This window comes from Trachurus japonicus, unplaced genomic scaffold (genome assembly GCF_045865225.1).
Source record: "Trachurus japonicus isolate A0001 unplaced genomic scaffold, Traja_1.0 AP030414.1".
Taxonomy (NCBI): domain Eukaryota; kingdom Metazoa; phylum Chordata; class Actinopteri; order Carangiformes; family Carangidae; genus Trachurus; species Trachurus japonicus.
In genome coordinates, this window is record NW_028220547.1 from 36,810 (window position 1) to 62,110 (window position 25,301).

General features: G+C 43.8%; 2 protein-coding genes across 2 annotated transcripts in view; one reads left to right on the top strand and one right to left on the bottom strand.

Annotated features, from left to right (window-relative positions):
- The first annotated feature begins 603 nt into the window (after positions 1-603).
- Positions 604-3,086, top strand: LOC146960400 (disintegrin and metalloproteinase domain-containing protein 17-like). The gene is made up of 3 exons (XM_085772406.1): positions 604-765; positions 1,078-1,134; positions 2,606-3,086. Exons 1-3 carry the CDS (start codon positions 607-609, stop codon positions 3,068-3,070), a joined length of 681 nt encoding a protein of 226 aa, XP_085628532.1. The 5' UTR covers positions 604-606; the 3' UTR covers positions 3,071-3,086.
- Positions 3,087-10,286: 7,200 nt separating this feature from the next.
- The window catches only part of LOC146960401 (cleavage and polyadenylation specificity factor subunit 3-like), a 28,718-nt gene continuing 13,703 nt past the window's right edge, over positions 10,287-25,301 (bottom strand). The window contains exons 8-15 of the mRNA XM_085772402.1: positions 17,983-18,135; positions 17,757-17,865; positions 15,667-15,765; positions 14,157-14,251; positions 13,524-13,611; positions 13,335-13,401; positions 13,039-13,135; positions 10,287-10,513 (exon numbers count right to left, since the gene is read on the bottom strand). Coding sequence (XP_085628528.1) covers positions 10,361-10,513; positions 13,039-13,135; positions 13,335-13,401; positions 13,524-13,611; positions 14,157-14,251; positions 15,667-15,765; positions 17,757-17,865; positions 17,983-18,135 — 861 coding nt within the window. The 3' untranslated portion in view covers positions 10,287-10,360. The remainder of the gene's footprint in view (positions 10,514-13,038; positions 13,136-13,334; positions 13,402-13,523; positions 13,612-14,156; positions 14,252-15,666; positions 15,766-17,756; positions 17,866-17,982; positions 18,136-25,301) is intronic.

Here is a 25,301-nt window from a genome sequence, read left to right on the forward strand (position 1 = left end):
TTGTGTGTATTTTTATTTTTATTTTTTTTCATGTTTCATATCGAACTATTCTGGCCTTACTTCTTAAACGGTTCTTTAATCAACCAAGGATAGGCCTACTTAATTCACTACATCTGTTTCTTCCCTCCAGCCTTTGACCTGTCCCAGTCACACCACTACTAACAGAAAATAATTACATATTTTTTCTGGACTCCACTTCACCCAAAATGACTTTGATCCGTGATCTCTCTTTTTTTCTCTCTCTCCCTCTTTCCTCGTTTGCGTCATGGCCGCAGGTGAGCAGGATGCACCTACCTCCTAATATGGTGGTCAGGATCTCCTTATATGGCTATTCATGTATGGAGATCTATGCTAATTGCTGATCACCGGGGGTGTGTTGTTAGTTTATGATGGGTTGGCATTCATGAAGTTACACACGTGTTTACGATCAAATCTGAGTTTCCGGCACCGTTCATGAATCCGGAGTAGAGTTTTAGTAGAGTGAGCTTTTATGTGCAAATCTACACACAGATTTACTCACGTTTCATGAATGAGACCCAGTGAGTGAAGACGAGCAGGATGTGTCAATGTGTGTGTGTGTGTGTGTGTCTCCTGCAGGGGAAGTGCATGAAGCAGGTGCAGGACGTGGTGGAGCGTCTGTGGGACTTCATCGACAAACTGGACATCAACACGTTTGGGAAGTTTCTGGCCGACAACATCGTGGGGTCGGTGGTGGCGTTCTCTCTGCTCTTCTGGGTTCCTATCAGCATCCTGGTCCACTGTGTGGTGAGTCGCTCCGTTCTGTCTCTGTCAGGAACTAAACTACACACTGTCAGTCACACTGTCTGACTGACGCGTTACAGAGACGTATTACCACTGTATTTTCATGAGTATTAAGGGATTAAGGTGCTACAGACAGAATCTGAAGATGATAAAGTCTTTCCTGTCTTTAGTCTGTATAGATCAGGTGGACAGTCATTTAAATATATATTTTATAAGATGTGCAGAGATTAGTTTAGTTTACTCTTGTCTTTTGTCTTTTCTTCTGTGAACAACCTCCTTCAGGATTAATAAAGTTTCTTTATCTTCTTCTCTCAGGACAAGAAGCTGGATAAACAATACGAGCAAACCACAAAGTCTCTGTTCTTCCCCAGTGTGAGTATCTGATTGTGTGTATTTTAGGGATGTCACAATTACTTGTTTTTCACAATTAATGTAATGAAATTGCAGCAAAAGGAGGAAATATGTCTGATACGAATCATTACCTGGGAGAATGGAGGCTCTCTGCCTTCCACCTAGCGTCTCTTGGCTGAAAACCAACCTTGTAAGATCAGAGCCTCCGACCCGGTGTCCCAGCTCTCGTCTCTGCGGCACCGCCACACAAACGTAACCCGTAATCTCTTGTTTATGACAGATAAGACTACACAGATATACACATGGTAACATGGTAGATGATAAATAACGTTATCCACCGCTCCATGGATTGATTTCTCACCGGCTTCGTTGTTGAAAACAAACGCACATGGAGAGGAGGTTAGAGACACAGAGAGTTCATCTTTAACCATCAAACTAGGGATGTCACGATTACTTATTGTCACAATTAAAGATTAAAGCAGAAGTAAGTGGTCCGGTCGTTTTCGCTAATGCTGCGTTCCAGGCAGGCTTTTGAAATCGTAAATTACAGCTTCAAGTCACAACTTACGACTTTGTAGCATTTCAGGCAACCCACTCGTGTTTTTCCGACCTGTTTTACCGGTGAAAGTCACTATAACGGCCACTCGTAACGTAATGAACTCGTACCAGATCGAACTGGTACCACTTCACGGTCGGAAAAATACGAGTTTCCTTGAACGCACCATAACAGTCCTCGTCCCTACGTCGCCACATTCACGGCGTCCCTTGGCTGCACACACAGCCCTGCATGCCGTTCTCTCTCCTCATTGGATAAAAACTGTAGGATACGATAAATGTTTTCTCCTCGGCTCAGAGCAGAGCAGAGTGACTGAGAGACCCGTGATTCAGACCAAACACTCTATGTAAGTGATTGCTGTCGGAAGATATAACTATTTAAGACTTATATTAACACAAATATATCACTTACTTCTGCTTTAATCGTGGTATTAAACGCCACAATTAATCAATCGTAAAGATTTCTAAATACTGTCACTCTCCAAAAAAGATTGTCGGAACCGTATCGGCAGATGTAGCGCCAAAGTAAAGGTAAATGCACAGAAACTGGTCCATTTACCTCACGTAACATTAAATTGGTAGGAATTTAAATGTCGGTGTGCCATTTGTAATAATAAAATGTAAAAAATTATTAAAATAAACTCAAACATTTGGTATAGATGACAATTAATGACTTCAATATTTCAAATACTTCCTCTGGGGGAGTAATAATTGGTCCTATATTAATAGATACTTAAAATATTTTGTGTATATTATCAATAATGTAGTTATATTTTGACTATATTTGATTTTACACATTCATATATAGTGTTGTGAAATTAATTAATGCATAATAATCGTGGTAATCGTACTACCGTGATTATTTATCCAAGAAAATTTATAATCGTGACATCCCTACATCAAACTCAACTGACTCTGACTCTGTTCATTTTCCCAGAATGCCGAGCTCCTGAGCAGCCTGGAGTCCGCGTCCGTCCGGATCTTCAAGCCTCCGACCTTCCCGACCACCAACCTGCGCTTCCAGCCGTCCGGTCCGCAGCAGACCAGCACGCCGCCGGTCTCCGGCTTCGGCTTCGGCCCCGGTCCAGACTCCTGCTGTCATCCTCCTCTTCCTCCTCACCATCCTCCTCCTCCTCCTGCGGTGGCGGCCCCTCCCCCACCTCCTCCTCCTCCTCTGGACTCCCCCCGCATGGCCACCATCCAGGAGGACCCGAGCTTCGACTCCCACCTGGACGAGGAGGCGCTGCAGGAGGCGTTCGGCCGCCCGGCGCAGCGCTCGGAGCAGCGGCGGCGCTCCTTCGAGGACCTGACGGAGACGAGCGCGGTGAGTCGCAGCGAGAAGGCGCTGATGTTCCGGCTGCAGAGGCAACACCAGATCGACACCAAGGAGACGCAGTGCTGAGGGACGGGACGGGACGGGACGGACGGGACGGACGGTGCCCGGTTTGTCCCGCTCACGTCCTCCTGTGCTGGTTTCACAAACTTTTACGACTTTTTTTATTTTTTATTTTCTTAAAGCGGCTCCGTCCTGAAGCCGCCGCACTGACGCTTTGTTGCTGCAGCAGATCTCAGTCTGATCACATCGAGACACATTCAATCAGAAAAACGTTTTTATTGAATTTAAAGGACAATTCCAGGCGAATTCAACTCGGGGGTGTATTTTCATATCATTTTAGGTCTAAAAGAATGAATCTGAAGATTTTCAGTTTAATTGCTCCTGTTTTGCGGTAGTTGCGTCTGTCCGTGCATCGCCACGGCGCCAATGAATGGGAGTGGATGTAAGTTCCGCTGTTTAGGCTGTTTCCAGCCCTCAAAGCCGCAGTTTTTTTCCACAGACAGCGTCAGATGGAGACTCAAACATGCACCGAGAAGTTTATTTACTTCAAGCAAGCCGACATGTTTGTAAAACTAGATCCAATTCAAAGTCTCCCGGAGTCTCGCGCGAGACCCAGTTGCTGTGTGCGGTGTGTTCAGGTGCAGTGGGAAAAGCTCCCGTTTGTGTCATAAACACAGGAATATCAACTCTTTACTTGCTTCAAGTAAAAAAAACTTCTGGGCGCATGTTTGAGTAGCCATCTGACGCTGTCTGTGGAAAAAAATGTACACTTCAAGCAAGTCAAGAGTTGATATTCCTGTGTTTATGACACAAGCGGTAGCTCCTACTGCGCCTGAATACACCAGCACTGCAACTTGGGTCTCGCGCGAGACTCCGGGAGACTTTGAATTAGATCGACTTTTACAAACATGTCGGCTTGCTTGAAGTAAATAAACTTCTCGGTGCATGTTTGAGTAGCCATCTGACGCTGTCTGTGGAAAAAAAATGCGGCTTTGAGGGATGTAAACAGCCTAAACAGCGGAACTTACATCCACTCCCATTCATTGCTGCCGTGGCGATGCGGGGACAGACGCAACTACCGCAAAACAGGAGCAATTAAACTGAAAATCTTCAGATTCCTTCTTTTAGACCTAAAATGATATGAAAATACACCCCTGAGTTGAATTCGCCTGGAATTGTCCTTTAATTACAATCAGAGTTCAACCGATTATCGACCGATATTTCCCTTTTTTTTTTTGATAATCGATATCGGCCGTTTTTTTTCACCGATAACCAATAAAATAAATGTATTTTTAAACGCATAAACGCACTCCTTTGGCTCTAACGAAGCCGTCTCTCTTGGCTGTTTAACAATGTCCCAAAGGTTTTCACAGTGAACAAAACAGAAACAAACTGTTGACTGTATTCAGTCTGATCCCTGGTGTGTTATTTTTAAATTTTGACACCAAAGTTTTCATTTTTACTGCAAATGAATATCGGTTAAATATCGGTTTCCTTGATTACTAATAATCGGTATCAGTATCGACCCTGATAAAACCATATCAGTTGATCCCTAATTATAATAAGAGAAAGAAAAAGAAACAAAACGTCTCCTTCCAGTCGTCGTCCTGTGTGGTCAGACCGTGGTTTCAAATCGCTGCTCCGTCCGTCCTCTCCGCGTCTCTTTAACGTCCTTTAGTGACTCGAACTAACATATTGTCCTGTTGAAGCTGTGGCAGCGAGGGGCCGCTGCTGGGTATCGAACCTTCTCCAGGTATCAAACCGTCGTTGGTGCTGATTGAACGGTGCTCAGATCAGATGTTGCTTCCACAATCAAACTGTGTTTAACTGTGGTGATCGATCATCTGTTCAGTACTTTTATTCGTCCAATAAAATGTTGCTAAAGCTCCGATTGGTCCCCGCCAGCCACCGTACAAACTCAGACCAACTCGTCTTCTGATGACACACCACACGATACGACCAGCAACTGTACGCTCCTACGTCCGTTTTTAGTTCTTGAACGTCCCACCAAAGATTTTTTTTTGCTCCTGAATGTTACACGTTTATTTCTGTTACATAAAGTCGTCGTTCACTTTTATAGCTGAAGCCCGGCTCTCGTTTTAGTTCCCTAAAGGCCAAATGTAACGCTTGTTGTAGCTCAGTCATCAGTCAAACTGTTGCTGAGTTGAACTTAATGTTTTAAAAAGGTTCAACTTCAATGTGACAATCATTTATGTGCACGAGTTTCTGTCTAATGAGAGAAAAACATTTATTTCTAACTGACGCTATTGAGACAAAGTGTTTGTCACCAGCATTTTATAGAAACAGCATCAACACAACATGTTGTAATAATGGATAATGTTGTTAAAAGCTTTAGAAATATTTAAGCAATATTACCCGAGAGGGTGTGCTTTAACGTCATTTGAGCACGACGGTGATGCGGTCAGGACCGAGGCGCTTGCGCCGAGGTTCGCAAGCATCACCGAAGTGCTCAAATTACGTTTAAGCACACCCTCGAGGGTAATATTGCGATTATACAACAATTACCAACAAAATAAAGCGTATAATTAAATAAATATTCATGTTGATGGACGTTTTGCTCTCAAAATTTAAAATTTTTTGCGAGTGTGCTTCCCGTTTCCATGGAAATAAATGGGGTCTGACTAATAACTGAAACACAATCAGTCACGTCAGTAGACTCCTATGTGTAATGGAACCTAGTTCACCTCTACAGCAAATAGTCCGAACCTTAGTAACGACCTAGCAACAGAAATGATTTTCTAGTCCCAGATGAGTGAACTCTGAGCTGACGTTCATGTTTTAACGCGGTCTCGGACTTTCCTGAACTAAATCAACACTGCACAAACTCGCCCAAGTTATAACAAAGATGCCGTTTTTTTCCGTTCACAGATGTAGCTTCTACAACCGCAAACTCTGCATATAAATGAAGTTATAGCGCCGTGTTGCCGACACAGCTGATAGAGAAAGACAAACGATTACTCCAGATTATTTAAAAGCCCAAAAGGCGCAAGCAAGAGAGAGGGAGAGAGAGAAACATACAGGTAATCACCTCCGTTTTATCCAATGAAATATTCAGCTCCAGGCCATATTTTAAAAAACATATTCACCGCGATCACAACTCGTGTCTCTCCGACTTTGTAACGTTACACACATGGGAGGGAGACAATCCTCTCGGCTGTAACGGGGAAGTTTACAATATATTAACAAAAAATAAAATAAAATAATTGTTCTATAAATGTGACTTTGGCAGCTGTCAGGAACAACCTACAGGAGGTCAATGTAGTTTGTGATTTATTTTCACGAGTAATAAATGACGTTTTTCAAAATAAAAGGGGGAAAAGTCCATGTTGCCATGGAGATGTGTAAACAACATGACATGGCGAAGTAATATTTTCAGTGATGAGTCAGCCGTGCTGTAATGCTGATTTGAGCACGTTCTAAATGTCTTATTGACCAATCAGATTGCTTGGTCGGAACTACTTGTTGTATAATATATATTTTATCACAACAGCACAAAAAATGCCAAAGATTTGACGTTGTCAACTTCTAATTTGTGGTTATTTGATGTTTTTTTTTTGTCTTTACATCAGAATCAATTGTTTTTTTTTTACTGTGTGATAGACTAATTGATTAATTAATAGTCAAAATGATTATTAGTTGCAGCTTCAAAAGGTCAAAGTGCACTGAGAGTCAATGACACGTGCAGCTGCCAAATAAAAAAACAGTAAAAGTCAAAAACACAGAGGTCAAAGTTTTATTTTTAAGGATCAAAATGTTTTTATATTCTATAAATGATATTAATAAAGTACAAATAGGGTTAAAATAGGTTTGGAGAGTTTAAAGGGTTAAAAAGTGTTTCTGTTTTAAGACTCAGTGGGAATCGAACCCTTGAACGTGACAGTGTTAAGTGCCTTCAACTCGACCCACTGAGCTACATGACACCGTATTTTATATCACATAAATGTTCATCATCTCCTTAAAACCACTAAAACCTGTCAATCAATTTTATTTACTGTGTATCACATCTGCAACAATAAGCTGATTAATTGGTTGAATGTTGATCAGCAATGAAACAAATAATTTAAGTCGTTTTTCAGTCAATAATTGCTTTTAAAAAAAATTGTGATTGATAAATGGATGGCTCAACTGTTTTTTTTTATAATAAATTGAATATTTGATTGAAGGTACTTTTGATACATTTTAAGTTACATTGGGCATTTTCTTTTTTACTATTTTGTAAATTTTTATAGACAAAATGTTAAATCACTTCACAAAAATAAAGGAAAAACTTAAAACTTCAGTATAAAATTGTCCTAACCTAAACAGTTTTAAAACACCTCCCTGTTATTTTATTTTATCCTGGTTTGAGGTCAGTTATCTGAACATTTCACCTGTTTGTTTCTTACTGTACGAGGGCAGATTATTATTATTACTGTGTGTATATATATATCTTTGTATAAAATATCGTTGTGTTGTTGCTTTTGTTGCTTTTATTTTTGTGACTGTGTCTGTTTTTTTTGGGGGGGGGGGATAAAGACACAGATGTTAAACTTCAGAGTGTTTTCAGCTGTTTGGTTTGTGTCACTCGAGCTGTTTGGTACCAGAGTTTATTCTCATCACATGTTTTTACTGTGTCAGATTTATTTTGTGTTTTTTTGTTGATTGATTGAAGCCATATTATCGTTTTAAATGTTTATTTTTGACATGTCAGAGCTCAAAGTGCCTTCTCTTCTCCTGTGGTATTCAAATGCACTTGTCAGTATTTTTAATATTGTGTCTATCTGATACTGTGTGTGTGTGTGTGTTGAGTCCTGTACACTGTGATGTGTGTGTCTGTGTGTTATGTACATGCTGACGATCGTCTGTATTGATCCAATTAAAGGTCGGTTGCGAGTCATGTTGTTAACGTCACTGTGTCGTCGTCGGACTGAGGCGTCCGCTCAGTCTGCCCTTTCACAATAAAACGTTCTACTGTCTGATTTAAAGTGCTGATCGATAAAGAGTTTTTATTGATATTCTGATATTTTATCAACTCACGTTTCTTCCTGAGCTTTCAGCAAGATCTCATGGTTCTCATTAATGGATCATTATTTTGTCAAAAACATTTTTAAATATTCTGCTTTAATGTAATTTATTGACTATTTTAATCTCTGGTGATTTTATTTTTATATTTTAAAGCAGAAGTAAGTGGTCCGGTCGTTTTCGCTAATGCTGCGTTCCAGGCAGGCTTTTGAAATCGTAAATTACAGCTTCAAGTCACAACTTACGACTTAGTAGCGTTCCAGGCAACCCACTCGTGTTTTTCCGACCTGTTTTACCGGTGAAAGTCACTATAACGGCCACTCGTAACTTCCGACCGGTGAACTCGTACCAGATCGAACTGGTACCACTTCACGGTCGGAAAAATACGAGTTTCCTTGAACGCACCATAACAGTCCTCGTCCCTACGTCACCACATTCACGGCGTTCCTTGGCTGCACACACAGCCCTGCATGCCGTTCTCTCTCCTCATTGGATAAAAACTGTAGGATACGATAAATGTTTTCTCCTCGGCTCAGAGCAGAGCAGAGTGACTGACAGACCCGTGTTTCAGTCCAAACACTCTATGTAAGTGATTGCTGTCGGAAGATATAACTATTTAAGACTTATATTAACTCATTGAGTGCCGCGCTCCTTTCCAAAGTTTTAGTCAAGTGTACCGGCAAATTAGACCATATTTGACTTTTTATTTTAGAGCCATAGTGTATTCTATATTATTGCCACCAACACATACTGTAGCTCAATTGAAAGGTTTAACTTTATGCTTCAAATGACCACAAACCGTTTGTTTCTACGTGCCTCCGTTCCTGAGAAAAGTCAAGCTAAACATGGCTGGGTTTCACCAAAATCCCTCCTTTTTTTCTAGAAAAGGAGATAGAGCGTCTTTTATGAAAGGTGCGCTGTTTGTGTCTGTCGCTCTTCTCACACTCGCATTTCTGGATCAAAGGGCTCGTATAAGATAAATATACACAACAATTGTTGTTCTATTCACAAAACCACCATCGGGGGCGGGGGGGGCGCCACTAAACAGCAATAACACAGACGCACCGTGCCGTGTCACAGCCTCTCGCCGCGGAACGTGAGGGTCTGTCGGCCACAGCGGCTCGCGAACACCGGTCCCGCCGGTGGTCGTGGTCCTTCTGTGGTACGGGTCGGTGGTGCCGGTCTGCTTTGGTCCAGAGACCATCAGATTTTACCGCGGGAGGACTTTGGGGAGGACACGGTGTTGCTCCAGATGAAGACCGGGCGGGACAGTGGGCTGAGAGCTTCCTGGTTCAGCTCCCAGCTGCTGCAGCCTCGCGGGTGAGAGCGGAGCAGCAGCGGAGCAGCTGCGCTGCATCTGCATGCAGAACTCCGTTTGCAGAAGCTGAGTTATGATAAAAACTTCCAGATCATGAGCTGTCATGTGACTTTGATCGTCATCTATTTCAGTTCTCCTCGTCGTAGAGTCCCCAAATTTACATATAATGTGTATTAAAGTGTCTATTTTCATAATTTAAAAAAAAAGCAAAAAACGAAAAATTTCGTTTTTGGCACTCAACGCATGGGAACGAAAAACGAGAAATTACGTGGTTGGCACTCAATGAGTTAACACAAATATATCACTTACTTCTGCTTTAATCTAAAAATATCAATATTCAGACCAAGATGAGATCGACTTGCATCATAAAAACATAAAACCTGTAGCCAAAAAAATATTAAAGTTAGTGTAAAAAAGAAAATACTCTAAATTATTTATCAATAATTAAAATATTTTGCAGATAAATTCTTGTAGAAAATCTAAATTAATGAAAGAAAAAAAAAAAATTCTGCCTCCAGTTTCTAAAATGCAACAATTTTCTGCTTTTATTTAACAATACGTACATTTTTGATGATTTTAACCTTAATTTTGTTTCATAGAAAACAAGATGATTGATAAATTATCTGCAGTATTGATGATGTCATTGTTGTTTCACTCACATTAAATCTAACTCACTTTTTATCTTCGAGGACAAAAACTCAGTGACCCTCTCTCTCTCTCTCTCTCTCTGGACAAATGTTTATTTTCCTTGTGAAGAACTCAAACTTTTGTTTTATAGACAAATCAAGTACAAAAACAATCAATCAATAAAGGTATTGGTGGTCCGTCTCCTGAAGCCGATTCCTTTGGAACCAAGTTTCCAACGAAGAAGCTGGAAAAACTCAAAAGTCCTCGAGTCAAAGAAATGAACGAACGAACATCTGCGTCGGTCCGTTATCGACCGATTATTGCCGATCGATCGATACTACGAGGACTGAAGAGAGTGTGACAGAGAAACGTCAGTTCATCGTCCACCGCTACATCACCGACGGCAACGCGCTGCTGCTGCTGCTGCTGATGACATCACAGAGGGGGCGTGGCGTGAAGGCGGGGCTTAGGGCGTCGTAGAGACGGTGGACGGCCACTTCCACCATCTCCCTCAGAGAGTCGTCGTCCGCGCAGGTCACGGCCTGAGGGTCAGAGGTCAGAGGTCATCATGGTGTTATCAGCTGATTATTGAGTATTGATTTATACCCAGGGTTCCTACACATTTGAAATTTCCAAATTCCATACCCAGACCCTAATTTCCAGACTTTTCGGTTAAAAATTCTCAATAATTTGTGATATTTGAGTAAATAGTTGTGCATTATATAAACAAATCATGCAATTAATCATTTGTTTTCATTATTCTGAATGTGTATGCCATTATGTTACCAAATAATTTCCAGGAGATTGTAGCTATAGGTAGCACATACAAAAATAATTAACCCAGATAACTTCAGATAAGACCAAACCCAGATAAGTATTAAAGGTTGACTACGTAGAATTACAAGAAAAACAACAGGAAAAGAATTCCAGCAGTCGATTGCCAGACCGTTGCTAGGTAAAACGGGCCGTTGCTAGGGACTCCGCTCTGATCAGAGGACAGCAGAGGAGGAGAGCTAAGCAGGATATTTACCTTATGTTTCATTTTTACCGTCATTAACAGCATAATAAATGACTTGTAGCTTGTTACAGGGAGAGTGGAGGCTCTCTGCCTTCCACACCGCTGCTGCTCAGAGCCTCAGAGCCTCCGCTGTCACTGCTCTCGTCAAGTTGAAAAAAAAAAAAAAAAAGGAGCTCCGTGGCACCGAAAGTCCGCGACGATAAACGTGTTTATGACAGATAAGACTACACAAATACACCCATCCTAACAAGTATATGATGATCCATTGATCCACCGATTGATTATTAAAAAGGCTTGGTTGGAAACAAACGCATAGGACCGGGAGGAGGCAGGAAAACAGCGGAGAACTGAGCCACATGTCGGCTACAGGCAGGTACGAATGTAAACAGAACGTTGACAGAAAGTCATTGTCGAGCCCGTCAAAAAAAATAAAAATAATAATTCAGACTAAAAAAAATTTTTTTATGGAAAAGCAATACTTTCATTCTGTACCCCTCTAAAGGCCCCATGGATGTATTATTTTTGAAAAAATATAGCTTTTAATAAATATTATTCAACCTTTAAGTATTAAGCCAGATCATTTCCATACAATAATTTCCATTTTCCATACTTTTCCAGACCTGGAAATGTATAAAATCAAATTCCATACTTTCCCATACTTTCCATACTTGCGTAGGAACCCTGTAAATACCATTATGATGAACCAGACGTTAAAGGGATAGTTCAACATTTTGGCAAATTCTCCTATCACCATAATTCCCTTGGTCGACCAATAGTCGTCATTAGTCGACTCATCATGTCACGACTTCCTGTATCTGGCCCTTCAAATTAAAAGCCCTATAGCCTTTATATATAGTTCAGTTATATTGATTTTGACTTAATTTTGACAAGACAGGGCTCCAAATGTTTGTTTTTTTTTTCCTGCGACCAATCGACCATTGAAATTTTGGTTGGCTAATGATTTTTTTGGTCAACCATAGAGCACTGGAAAAGCGAGTAACGACACGCATTGGTCCAATGGAAGCGCCTCCTGATGGCGGAATATGGGTTTTGCAAAAGCGCCCAAGAACTGACAACTGCATTGTTGGTGAATGAGCAAGTGTGGTATTTTCAATAATTTAAGGACATTTATAGATCACCCACATTAATAGCATCATTGAGGATCCTTTACAGATAAACATTAACACATAGGCGAGTAAAAATAAAAAAAAATAGTTGTCTACATTAATGTTTCAATCTACATTTTGTAATAAAGGCAAGGCAAGGCAAGGCAAGGCAAGGCAAGGCAAGGCAAGGCAAGGCAAGGCAAGGCAAGGCAAGGCAAGGCAAGGCAAGGCAATTTTATTTGTATAGCCCGTTTTTACAAACAGTTTGTCTCAAAGGGCTTTACATGGCATCGTAACAACATCCTCTGTCCTTAGACCCTCACATCAACTGAGGAAAAACTCCATGGAAAACCCTTTTAACAGGGAAAAATCGGAGAAACCTCAGGGTGAGCAACAGAGGAGGGATCCCTCACCCAGGACGGACAAATAAACAAATTACAAGTGTAATTTGATATGACCAAGACACCTAAAAACAAAAACACGGCCGTTTTCATCAATCTACAAGCAAGTGGGCAACACACATAGCTACATTGGAGTGAATGAGTTTTCTGGGCGCTTTTGCAAGACCCATATCCTGCCACTCGGGGCGCAAAACCCTTACCACGGGAGTCAATGGTGGTGTCGTTACTCTCTTTTCCAGTGCTCTAGTCAACCAGTGCTTGGTCGACTATTTGGGGGCAGCCCTATTAAATTCTGTGCAAAAAGATGTTGAAACAGTTTTCAATAAAGTAGTGAATTTAAAAGTACATGGGTTCTGTTTTGTTTTTGTTTTTTTAATCGTGGTATCGAATTAGTATCGAGAATCGTGGAAATTCACAGGTATTGGTATCGACTACTGAAATTCTGGTATCGTGACAACCCTATGCTGTAGGCGAATTTGCCAAAATATTGAACTATCCCTTTAATGTTCGTGTATAGAATAGATGTCAGACGCTGGACTCACTCTGGTCTCTGGGTCGATGCACGCCGTGACTCCGTCCACCGTCACACTCAGGCTTTTACTGTCTTTGAAATTCACGCAGTCGTCCCCGAACATGTCGCTGAAACAGAAAAAAAAACATTTTACCAGGTGAAAACAGAAAATCTTTAATCTTTATCTTCATTTAAAAGTTTTATTCTCTTATATTTGGATCAATTAGGTTTAATTTTAACTTAAAAAGTGTCAGATTCTACAGTTTTGTCAGATATTTTAACCATTAAAACCATTTTCGAGGTGTCGCTACAGGTGTTCAGACTCACTGCAGCATCAGCTCCAGTCGCTCGACGAACAGCTCCATGTCGAAGGTTTCCTTCCTGCCCTCGTGGACTGAAACAAACAAACAAACAAACAAACAAACAAACAAACAAACAAACAAACAAACAAGCGTCAGTAAAGTTTCTGTTCATCAGTGAAATTAAAATAAATTCCCTCGTGATGCGTTCATTGACATTTCTGGGCGGTGGGGTTGGACTGGACCTCCAGGATCACCGTGGTGACGGCGTCTGCGTACATGTCGTTGAGCGGGTTGGCGACCCACTGAGACGAGAACATTTTCATTATTAATAATTTTATTTCAGTTATTTATTGATTTATAAATTTTATTGCTGCATCAATTAGTTCATAGAGTTTTTTACTTCAATTGTCTGTTGTTTTTACATTCTTCTCTGTTTTATTTGTGTTGAGATTTTTGTAGTGTTTGAAAAAGTGTGATAAAAATAAAAAATTGTCATAATTATTGTATATATCTGTGTAATGAATGTATTAACTGGCTAATAATGTATCTGTAACCAGGTCTGAGTGAGATCTGTGTCTAAAAACATAAATAAAATTATAAAATATACAAAATAGTTTGAAATAAACATGTAGAACAAATACTGAGCATTAATAAAACCTGACTGCAGCTACATAACCATGTCATAAACTGTATATTTAATGTTTCTAAACTGGTTTAAATAAAAACAGACGTGTTCGTGTGCTCAGAGTTAATAAAGTTTTGATAAACAGGTGAGTTTTAGCCACTTCAGGCGACATGTGGTGGATGATGAGTGTAAAAAGTGTCGTGTTGCGTTCGAGTGTCCGACCTCCAGTACGACCATCCCGGCCTCGTGAACCAGCGTGATGCTCTTAAAGATCTTCACCGTGATTTTCTCCGTCCCCTCGACCTGCTCCACGTCGCCTGAAACACACACACACACACACACACACACACACACACACACACACACACACACACACACACACACACACACACACACACACACACACACAGAGGAAACAGGAAGTTACAGCTTCTACTGCAGCATAGATATATATATACTGACTAGATGCCGCGTTCCTAGGCAACTCTATTGAGTGGAATGCGTCAACGCGGCGGCCATCTTGGTCAGGGGGAAGCCGTGTCTACTTACTGCACTAGTCAACAGAGGCAGACGTCTATCAACCATTAAAATCGCCATAACTCACCAAATATTCAACCGATTTTCAAGCCGTTTGGTTTATTATAAATGTCAGACATATGTTTATGATACAACAACAACAAAAAATCTTTATAATTTTTTTTTTATGTATTAAACATACACTTTGTTGTGATATTTACCCCAAAATCGTATATTGCTATAATGTTTGGGATATTGACATTTGCCTTAGACATATGATAAGCTCGTGACAATCAGTTTAATAATGAAGCATGTAATCAACTTTTCTATAATTGGTGTAATTACTGTGTTTTGCTCTTACAGCCCAGAGAATGACATAGCCTACACATGACAGGGGAAGTAGCAGTTACACACAGGGACTGAGTGTACTGGTTGTTTGATAAACAATTGGGATATCTGGTCTTCGTACCTAGTGTAACTGTGATAGTCAGCTGACACAGGGGAAAGCTGACAAATGCAGGGGGTTGCGTGTCTTGTCCTTTTCTCTTTCTCTTGTCCCTTGTTTAATAGGAGCTATCAACAGCTGATCAGCGCCAAGCATGAGATTGGGGTCAGACACGAGGTCATGGCGTACGGACTCCAGCCAATGAGGATGCACATTACATCAATTACATCATATCTTGCATTTGTGTAATCAGTAACTATAAAACCGGACAGGGACAGTAGACAGCATCAGACTTCGTGAACTGATGCTGCTGCGGCATGTTGGTCAGGGAAACTTAGTCTGGTCCGGAGCTCTGTACACAATCTCTTTTCCTAGTTGATTCTTTTATAAATAAATATCTAAAATGTTGTAACTGAACGTCTCCTGCGTACTTCATCAAACGAACACGCGAGTTCAAGGACTGGAACTCTTCAACTTACATACTCAGACACACACCCACATGCATAAACACACTGAACTTAGTTCTACAAGGGTCTGACCGGTCTGACTGCTGGTCAGACGTATATTATGTCTATGGTCAGAACCCCGGACCAAGATGGCGGCCGTGTTGATGTACGCTGAGAAGCAGAACGCGGCATCTAGTCAGTATATATACTGTATATCTATGCTACTGCAGGAGGAGGAGGAGGAGGAGGAGGAGGAGGAAGGAGGAAGAGGAAGAGGAAGAGGAGGAAGAGGAGTTAGAGGACGAAGGGGGCGGAGCCAACTCACCCGCGAGGCTGCGCAGCTGCGTGACGAGCAGAGAGATCGGTCCAGTGAACGGGATCGCCTGAGTCTGTTTCACCGTTCCCATGGCGAGGTCAGTGTAGTCTGAGGAGGGAGGAGGAGGAGGAAGAGGAGGAGGAGGAAGAGGAGGAGGAGGAAGGGGGAGGAGGAGGAGGAGGAGGAGGAGGAGAGGAGGAGGAGGAGGAGGAGGAGGAGAGGAGGAGGAGGAAGAGAGGGGGAGGAGGAGGGAGGAGGAGGAGGAGGAGAGGAGGAGGGAGGAAGAGGAAAATGTGGAAGAAGAGGAGAAGGAGGAGTCTGTTAGTCACTCCATCATTTATGTCTCTACTTTCTTCACGTCTTCATGTTCATGTCTTTCTCTTTCTTTACTTTTTTGTCACTTCTCTCTCTTCTTTGCTTCTGTAGCCTTTTGTCTTTCTTTCTATTTCTTCTCTCTTTCTGTCCGTCTTTTTTCTTCCTACTATCTTTTTCTTGTTTTGCCTTTTTTGTTTGTTTGTTTCTCTTTTTTTCTTTGTTTCTTTCCTTTTGATTATTTCTTCCTTGATCTTCCTTTCTTTCTACCTTCATTGTCTTTATTATTATTTTGATTATTTTTTTCTTCTTTTCATTGTCTTTCTTTCCTCCTCTTTCTCTCTTTTTTTCATTTCCTTCCCTCTCTTTTTCTTTAGTATTTCTAAGTATTTCTTCTTTCTTTTTTCTTCCTACTATCTTTTTCTTTCTTTGCCCCTTTTGTTTCTTTTCTTTCTCTCTATTTTCTTTCCTTTTGATTATTTCTTTCTTGATCTTCCTTTTTTCCTGTTTCTTTTCTTTCTCTCTTTCTTTATCTTCCCTCTTTCTTTTTTCTTCGTTTCTTTCCTTCTGATTATTATTTTCTTGGTCTTCCTTTCTTGCATTTTCTTTCAATCTTTCATTAGTTGGGTTTCCATCCACCTTTTCTTATGCGCATTTTGTGAAAATGCGCATAAATACTTGAATGGAAACGCCAGAAATTCGAATAAAGGCAGTAAATGCGCATAAAAGTTTATACGCTTGGAGGGGGTGGATTTGTCAGTGTATCGAATAAAGGAAATGCGAGTTTTTGTGATGGAAACAGATTATGCGAATTGAGGCAGAGTTTGTGGGTGAAGCTGCTGGACTTCACCCAGCGACGCCCCGGTCTCCCAGCTCTCCTCTCTGCACCGCAACACAAACGCGCTCCGTAACCCATAATCTTTTGTTTATGACGGTTAAGACGACACAAACACACGCCGTAACATCGTTATGTAACTTATTGATTTTTCACCGGCTTCGTATGTAAACAGATGCACATGGAGGAGAGGAGCATAACCAAAACAGCGGAAAAGCGAGCAGACTGTCACAGTCCCTACTGTCTTTCTGTGTAAATATCTCATGTTACAACATGAAAACCTGCAGCTTATATTCAAGTGCGGCCTATATATGTATTTTCTTTTAAAATGTAGCTGGTGCGGATTATACAGGTGCGTCTATAGTCCGGAAAGTACGTAAATTGTCCATGATGTTGAGTGTCAGCTGAGTGTCAACTGTTGGATACATTCACGCTCTCTTATGACGTAATCTCACGGTGCACTCCTCCTAATCGCAAAACACTAATGAATGGAAACGGGCATAAATTCGCTTTGCTTTTTGCGCATTTTCACAAAATCCGCTTTTAAATTCGATACGACTTGGATGGAAACCCAGCTATTGTCTTTCTTTCCACCTCTTTCTCTCTTTTTCTTTCTTTCCTTCACTCTTTCTTTCTTTCCTTCACTCTTTCTTTCTTTCCTTCCTTACTTCTTTCTTTCTTTCTTTCTTTCTTTCTTTCTTTCTTTCTTTCTTTCTTTCTTTCTTTCTTTCTTTCTTTCTTTCTATCAACCAACCAACCAACCAATCAGTCCAGATGTTGAGGTTTACTTTCTGTGACAGAAGCAGCTTGAAACATTTGATGACGGATCAAAAACATTAAACATTCATCAATTATAATAAGTGTTTGACAATACACACACACACACACACACACACACACACACACACACACACACAACCTCACACACACACACACACACACACAGACTGACTGGAGAGGTCGGACGGCGTCAGGATGTGGTAACTGAAGTTTCTCTTCACCAGGATCCCGGAGACTCTCTGACCCTGAGAGCACTTCTCATCCGCCAGCACGCCCATCACCTGCAGCACAGCACAGCGGAGCAGAGCATGCTGGGAGTTAACAACACGGCCCACACCAATACAACAACACAACAACAACACACACACACACACACACACACACAGACACACACACACCTTGGCCAGTTTCTCTCCTCTAAAGTTCAGCGTCACGGCTTCAGTGTTTCGCGGGTTGTGGACTTCGATGTGAACCTCGTCGTTGTCTTCGTACTCTCGGATCAGAGCCGCCTTCAGCCGGGCCATCTCGTTCTGCTCGCCGTGCACCAGAATCTGCACATGCACACACACACACACACACACAGACACACACACACACACACACACACACAAACTGCATTAAGGTGGGACACTACAGGTGAATAGGGTAGAAATTTAAACTAACAGATATCACCATGAAACTTCCCAAGTTTATCACTCACATTAAGACAAATATTTTTTGTATTACAAGTTTTGTCAAGTTTTATGTTTAAATATGTAAATGAGGCAATATCTGATGAAATATGCGCTAATTTGCATACATTTCCAGAACAGAAATCTGAACAACAGATAAAGCTACTTTCAAAATTCTTGTTTTATTTTGTTGACATATTAGAGTCAGAAGTTTTTACAGAGGAGGATTTTGGATATCTCTCTTTATCACTCTGTAAATGAGAAAATACTGTCACCAGCCCTAAAAATTCAAATATCGCCATGTTTTTAGGAGTAAAATGTTGTATAAATCAGGCTGTGGATGATATATTAACAATCCCCTCTGTAAAAACCTTCAGAATATAGACAGGAATAAAACTGGAAGGTTTGGTGTCTGTAAGTGCTGCTGAAGTGGAGATTTCGGGTCCAGAGTCTGAGGAAAAACTCATTTTGAGAAAACGGCCTTTAAAGATTTGTACTGTAAAATTCCATAGATCATTAATGTGAATCGCACTTTTACGATTGACTGCGGATACGGAGGAAATGACAATTTTTGGATCCACATAATTGTTCAGGAGAGAGAGAGCTTTACAGTGATTGTAGAAAATCCCCATCTCCTTCCACCTCCCTCCTTCTGCCTCAACTCCTGCTATCCCCCCTCCTTCCCCTGACATCACTGGAGGGCGGAGCTCGGAAGGTGATTTAGGCAGGTAGCTCACCTGTTGCAAGCCCTTTCTGCTCTGGGGAACAAAGGAGCTGCTGCCTAGTCCTCCTCCTCCCCAACTCCCTGATTGTTTGAGCTGCGTGATTGATGTAAGTTTTTCAGTTAAGTCCCACACACTCTTTGTTTATGTTATAGTTAATTCAACCGTATTGTTGCTACCTTGTTTACCATTTATTAAGTTTGAGTTAGGTTAACCAAGATTGAATACTTGTATATCTGAGTTTTGTGGGCTAATCTTTTCTGTTCTTCCATTCTCCTCCTTTTCATCAGCATTAACCAGCCAAACAATAAACTAGATGAATTGGACCTTCTGCGTTTGTGCCCTTGTTTCACATCACCACTCACTGCGTTGATCACCCATAATCCGGAACCAGCCTCACCCCACACCCAGTCATATTTTACATGGTCCTTCGAGCCGGAGCGAGATCAATTCAATGGATGAAGGTGCACAAACAAAGAAGCGAGCAGTACGTCTACGCAGACCACCTGCATATCTGCAAGACTATCAGACACAATTCTCCAGCTTGCCCGCTGTCAATCCTCCGCCCATGACGTCTCATCCTACCCTTCAGCCTCCTAAGCCCCCTGATGTAGCTAGAAAGCCCTGGGCAGCATCAGCCGAGGGTTTAGCTACTGGTGGTGCCCCTTTCCTTCCCTCCAAGCTCCCTAAGAGGGCAGAGGGTGAAACTGCTACGGAGATGCAGGTTATGTGGGGAGAGATTGAGCAGCTTAAAGGTCTCATTCAACAGGTGGGTCGGAGTGTGGAAGCTTTGGGGGACAGGTTGGAGACACAGCTATGTTCTGGCGTATCTACTTCTTCTCGTTCATTACCTACATTGGAGGATGATGATGGCACTGGTGAAACCCCAGCACCTTGTCCCCCCCGAATCCTCCCCCTATAGTGGAAGAACTGCGTGAGGAGTTATGTGAGCATAACATTCCCATTATTCATTGTGTCTCTCACCCTCCTGAACCCCCAGCACCTAGTCGCCTTTGCTCCCTTCCCCCACCTCCTAGTTCTTTAATGATTTCTCCGCCACCTGCAAGATCACAGTTATCCCATGCAACCCAAACCAGTGGGCATTATTATGAGCAGCAGTCAGATTTCGATTGTTCCAGCGAATCTGCTGACTTGCAGCAGCTTGAAGCAGCTATACCTTATGTTGTCTCTGCAGATTTGTTATCCAGGCAGCAGGAGTGTTATGAGCCCCGGCCTACTGTGAGAGCCGGACGTCAGCTCTCTTTACCCCTTCTTAGGGCTCAAGACTTCGGACCAGCCCCTGCCTTCCAACCTCCGCTGGTTGTTCCCCCTCCTCCTGCGGCTTCCTCCTCTTCAGCGGCTGTGGTGGCTAATCCTTCATATGCACAGGCTCCTTATGTGCACTCGCAAGTTGCCGGGTACCCTCCTGTGCCTTCCTACCTGCTGCCCCGTGCCCCTTTGTACGGGCAACAGTGGCCTCCAGCTGCTTTGCCACATTCTCAGGCTGAATCAGCCCATCGTTTCACTGCTCCCTCTTCTCTAAATGTGCGCAGTGCAGACACTGGTTACCCAGCTCAGTCAGTGCCTCAGCATCCGCCACAGCAGCCACTGAGGTCACATAGAGCTCATCCAGTTGCAGCCCCTTCCTTTCCCTACTTCACCCATGAAGATCCCAGACAGTTTGCACTGCTTAAGATGGCCCTCACGAACCTTTTACCCCACGATGAGAGTGAGCCGTTCAAATACCATGTATTATTGGACCACTTGAAGTTGGAGACCGCTTGTCATCTTGCCTTGGCCTATGCACATCATCCCCTTCCTTACACCAGAGCTATGCAAGCCCTGCAACAGAGATATGGCCAGCCGCAGCAGCTTGTTCTGAGGGAGATTACAGCCATCCGGAATCTTCCCTCTGTGCGGCCTGGCGATGCTAGAAACTTCAGTGACTTTGCCATCCGAGTCCGAGCTCTTGTCGGCATGCTGCAGTCTTTGGAGCACGGCGAAGGGGATGCTGAGTTGGCTTGTGCATCTCATGTGCAGCAGCTTCTGGGAAAACTTCCTTCTGAGCATGTCGCCAATTATGCCAGATTCAGTCGTGCCACGAGGCCAGGTGTTCCTTACAACTTGGTTGACTTTTCCAACTGGCTTGAAGAAGAGGCAGAGTGTCAGGCTATGGCCACACAAACACGTGAGAGAAGAGGGCCCCTGGAGGAACGCAAACCCACAAAGTCAAGCTTTCCGAAGCCTAATTATCCAGTGGCTACTATACTCCATGGAACCAGTCATCCAAGCCAAGTAAACCCCCCACCTTCAAATGAGTATGCTACGCATCGTAGTCAGGCATGCCCTTACTGTAGTGTCTCTGACCACCACATAAGTGTCTGCCCAGACTTCCGTCAGCTGTCAAGGGATGCTGTCAAGAGGTGGATCCAAGAGAAAAGACGTTGCTGGAGATGTGCTCGTGAGCACAGAGCTCTGAACTGTGATTTAAAGAAACGCTGCCCGAAGTGCAATGGAAGGCACCTTGGCGTCCTTCACGAGGTTAACCAGCCACAAAGGGATTCAAGCACCTCTTGCCTCATTCGTTCTAGCTGCAGTACGAGAGTCCTGCTGAAAGTGGTCAAGGTTCTGCTAAGTTACAGGGGAAGACACCTCGAGACTTATGCAATATTAGACGATGGGTCAGAGAGATCCATGCTCCTAGCAACCGCAGCTACTTCCCTTGGTCTTGATGGGGCGGCTGAGTCTCTCATGCTGAAAACAGTCCGCCAGGGGACGGAGAGTCTCACCGGCACTACAGTCACTTTTAACATCTCCTCGGCAGCAAATTCAGGCAAGAAGTTCATTATAAAGGATGCTTTCACTGCTGAGAAATTGGGCCTTGCTTCACAGTCTTATCCCGTGTATGTTCTCCAAAGGTTTAAGCATCTGCACGGCTTACCACTCCAAGCTTTCCAAAAGGTGCAACCCCTTCTCCTTATTGGCTCAGATCATCCTCATCTTGTGTGTCCTGTGGAACGGGTCCGTTTGGGTCCAGGGGGTGGCCCAGCAGCGGTGCACACACGTCTTGGTTGGGCTCTGCAAGGACCCACAATGCTCCCTGAGGATTTCCTTGCCACCTCAGGTTGTTCTTCCACTGTAGCTGGAAGATTAGAAGTCCAGTCTTTGTTTCTTTCCTGTACATCCCCTGAGGCAGACCTTTATCGTGCGGTTGAAAAGCTGTGGAAAGTGATGTATTGCCTTATCAAAGTGAGAAAGTCGTTACTCGCTCCAAACAGGACCAGGAAGCACTAGCCCAACTGGACAGCCGCACCATGAGAGTGGAGATCAATGGAGTTAGTCGCTATGCAACCCCCCTAATCCACAAACCAAAGGCCCCCGAACTCCAAGCTACAAAGGGATCAGTCCTGCCTGCCCTCCGACGCACGGAACGGAAGCTGTCAAAGAATCCAGAGCAAGCAGGTATTTACAATAATGAAATAAACAAGTTGCTGGAGGCCGGTTATGTGAAGAAACTCAGCCCTCAAGAAGTGGTCCAGAACAGTGAGTCATCTTGGTACATACCACACCACCTTGTGGAGCACAACGGCAAACAGCGCCTAGTGTTCAACTGCTCGTACCGATACCAAGGGCAGTGCCTAAATGATTGTCTTCTTCCTGGTCCAGTTCTGGGCCCTTCCTTGATGGGTGTTCTGTTGCGTTTCCGTCAGCATCCTGTTGCCATCTCTGGCGACATTAAAGGCATGTTTCACCAAGTCAGATTGCTGGCGGAGGACAGACCCCTTCTCCGTTTCATATGGCGAGACATGCAACGTGAGGACCCTGTGGAGGTTTACGAGTGGCAAGTTTTGCCATTCGGGACCACATGTAGTCCATGTTGCGCTACATATGCCCTCCAGCGACATGTGAAGGATGGAGGAGAGGAAGACATTGAAACATCAGTCCTTCAATCATTCTATGTAGACAATTGTCTGCAGAGTTTCCCCACCGAAGGGCAGGCCAGACGTCTCCTTGACCGTCTCCGAGCACTGCTTGCTTCCGGTGGCTTTGAGATCCGGCAATGGATCAGTAACCTCCCTTCTGTGGTTCAGCACCTCCCCAAAGAAGCCCGATCAGAGAGCACTGAAATGTGGCTCATTCAAGACCGTACTGACCCCTGGGAAGGAGCCCTGGGTCTAATATGGTATTGCTCGTCAGACACGTTGGGATACAAGCACAGACCCGTAAGTTACCAGTCCCTTACCCTCCGGAATGTGTACAGGATACTGGCCACGCAATATGACCCCCTAGGGTTCATCATCCCATTCACAACCCGAGCAAAAGTTCTTCTGCAGAAACTGTGGTCAAAGGAGCGGGACTGGGACGACCCCTGCCTTCCTGATGCCTTCGTGAAGGCCTGGACCTTATGGGAGGAGGAGCTTCCCCAGTTGTCCCGGATCAGACTCCCACGGTGTTATGGACTCACAGAGGCCCAAGATCCTTCAATGACGAGAGAATTGCATGTGTTCTGTGATGCGTCTGAGGCAGCATACGGCTCTGTTGCCTATTTAAGGACAGTGGACTCCAACGGGCAGATTAATGTTTCGTTTGTTATGGCGCGTTCGAGAGTGGCACCAAGACGACAGATCACCATACCCCGCCTCGAGCTGTGTGCTGCTCTCACTGGCGCCCAACTAGCAAGGATGCTAAAAACCGAGCTGACTCTCCCTCTCCTCCGTATAGTGATGTGGACAGACTCCACCACCGTTCTAACCTGGCTGCAATCAGAGTCCTGTCAGTACAAGATCTTCGTAGCTCATCGGATCACAGAGATCCTGGAAAATACTGCTGCTTCAGACTGGAGGTATACAGATTCAGCCAGTAACCCCGCCGACGACATTACCAGGGGTAAAACCCTCACAGAACTCGCTGCACCCCACCGATGGAAACAGGGCCCTCCTTTCCTGTACCTACCCCCATATCAGTGGCCTTTAAACCCCTCCTCATCTTCCACTGAAGCAGCCACAGAATTGAGAAAGTCTGCATTTTGTGGTGTTGCTCATGTACTGCCCCCTAGTGTTCCCTCAAACCTATTGCAGTTCCAGTGCTGGGAGGACTTGGTGGCTGGTACCTCTCAGCACCTCTCTCCAGCCCTGGCGCCAAATTCTCAGCCCCCTGAGAGACCCTATGTGGAAACTCTTCTCCTCCAGCATGCACAAAAGGAGAGTTTCCCAGAAGAATATGCTTTGCTACAGACCAACAAACCCCTTCCAAAGCAAAGTCCCCTGAATAACTTGGCCCCTGAGTTTGATCTCACCACAAATCTAATCAGAGTAGGAGGGCGGCTGCGAAAGAGTGAGGATCTGGACTACAGTAACATGCACCCTGTGGTCTTGGATCCAAAAAACTATATCACACAGCTGCTGATCAAGGATTATGACCGACGACTGCACCACCCTGGCCCAGAGAGAGTTCTTGCAAGCCTAAGGAGGAATTACTGGATCTTACGAGGGAGGCAAGCAATAAGGAAATGTCAACATTCATGCATTGACTGTAGGAAATGGAAAGCCAAACCCCTGATCCCTCGGATGGCTGACTTGCCACCATCTCGCCTGCGGCTTTACAAGCCCCCTTTCTGGTCTACTGGGATGGACTGCTTTGGCCCCTTCCTCATCAAAGTTGGCCGCCGGCGAGAGAAAAGATGGGGGATCCTCTTCAAATGTCTCACTACACGTTGTATCCACATTGATCTCCTCTCAGGCCTGGACACGGACAGTTTCCTCATGTCTTTCCGCCGCTTTGTGGCACGGCGTGGAACCCCTTTCGAGGTGCATTCGGACCACGGCACTAACTTTGTAGGAGGCGCGAGAGAGTTGCAGAGAGCCTTTGACCAACTGACCCCTGCCCTCCAGGCTCAATTGGCCAAATACAAAGTTCGCTTCCTGAGGAACCCACCACACGCCCCTCACTTCGGAGGAACCTGGGAAAGAGAGGTGAGAGCAATCAAATCTGCTTTACGTGTGACCCTGGGTGATCAAGTTGTGACGGAGGAAGTGTTGAACACCGTACTCATAGAGGTGGAGGAGATCTTGAACTCCAAGCCCCTTGGATACCTGTCATCTGATGTGTCTGATCCTGATCCAGTCACTCCCAACCTCCTCCTCATGGGGCGGCTTGAAGCAGCCCTTCCTCAAGCCATATACGCCCATCCTGACCTTCTTGGAACAAGAAGATGGCGTCACAGTCAGGTACTTGCCGATCAGTTCTGGGCGAGCTTTCTCAAACACTATCTACCAACCCTCCAACCACGACAAAAATGGACTGGGGAGAACCCAAATCTCGTGG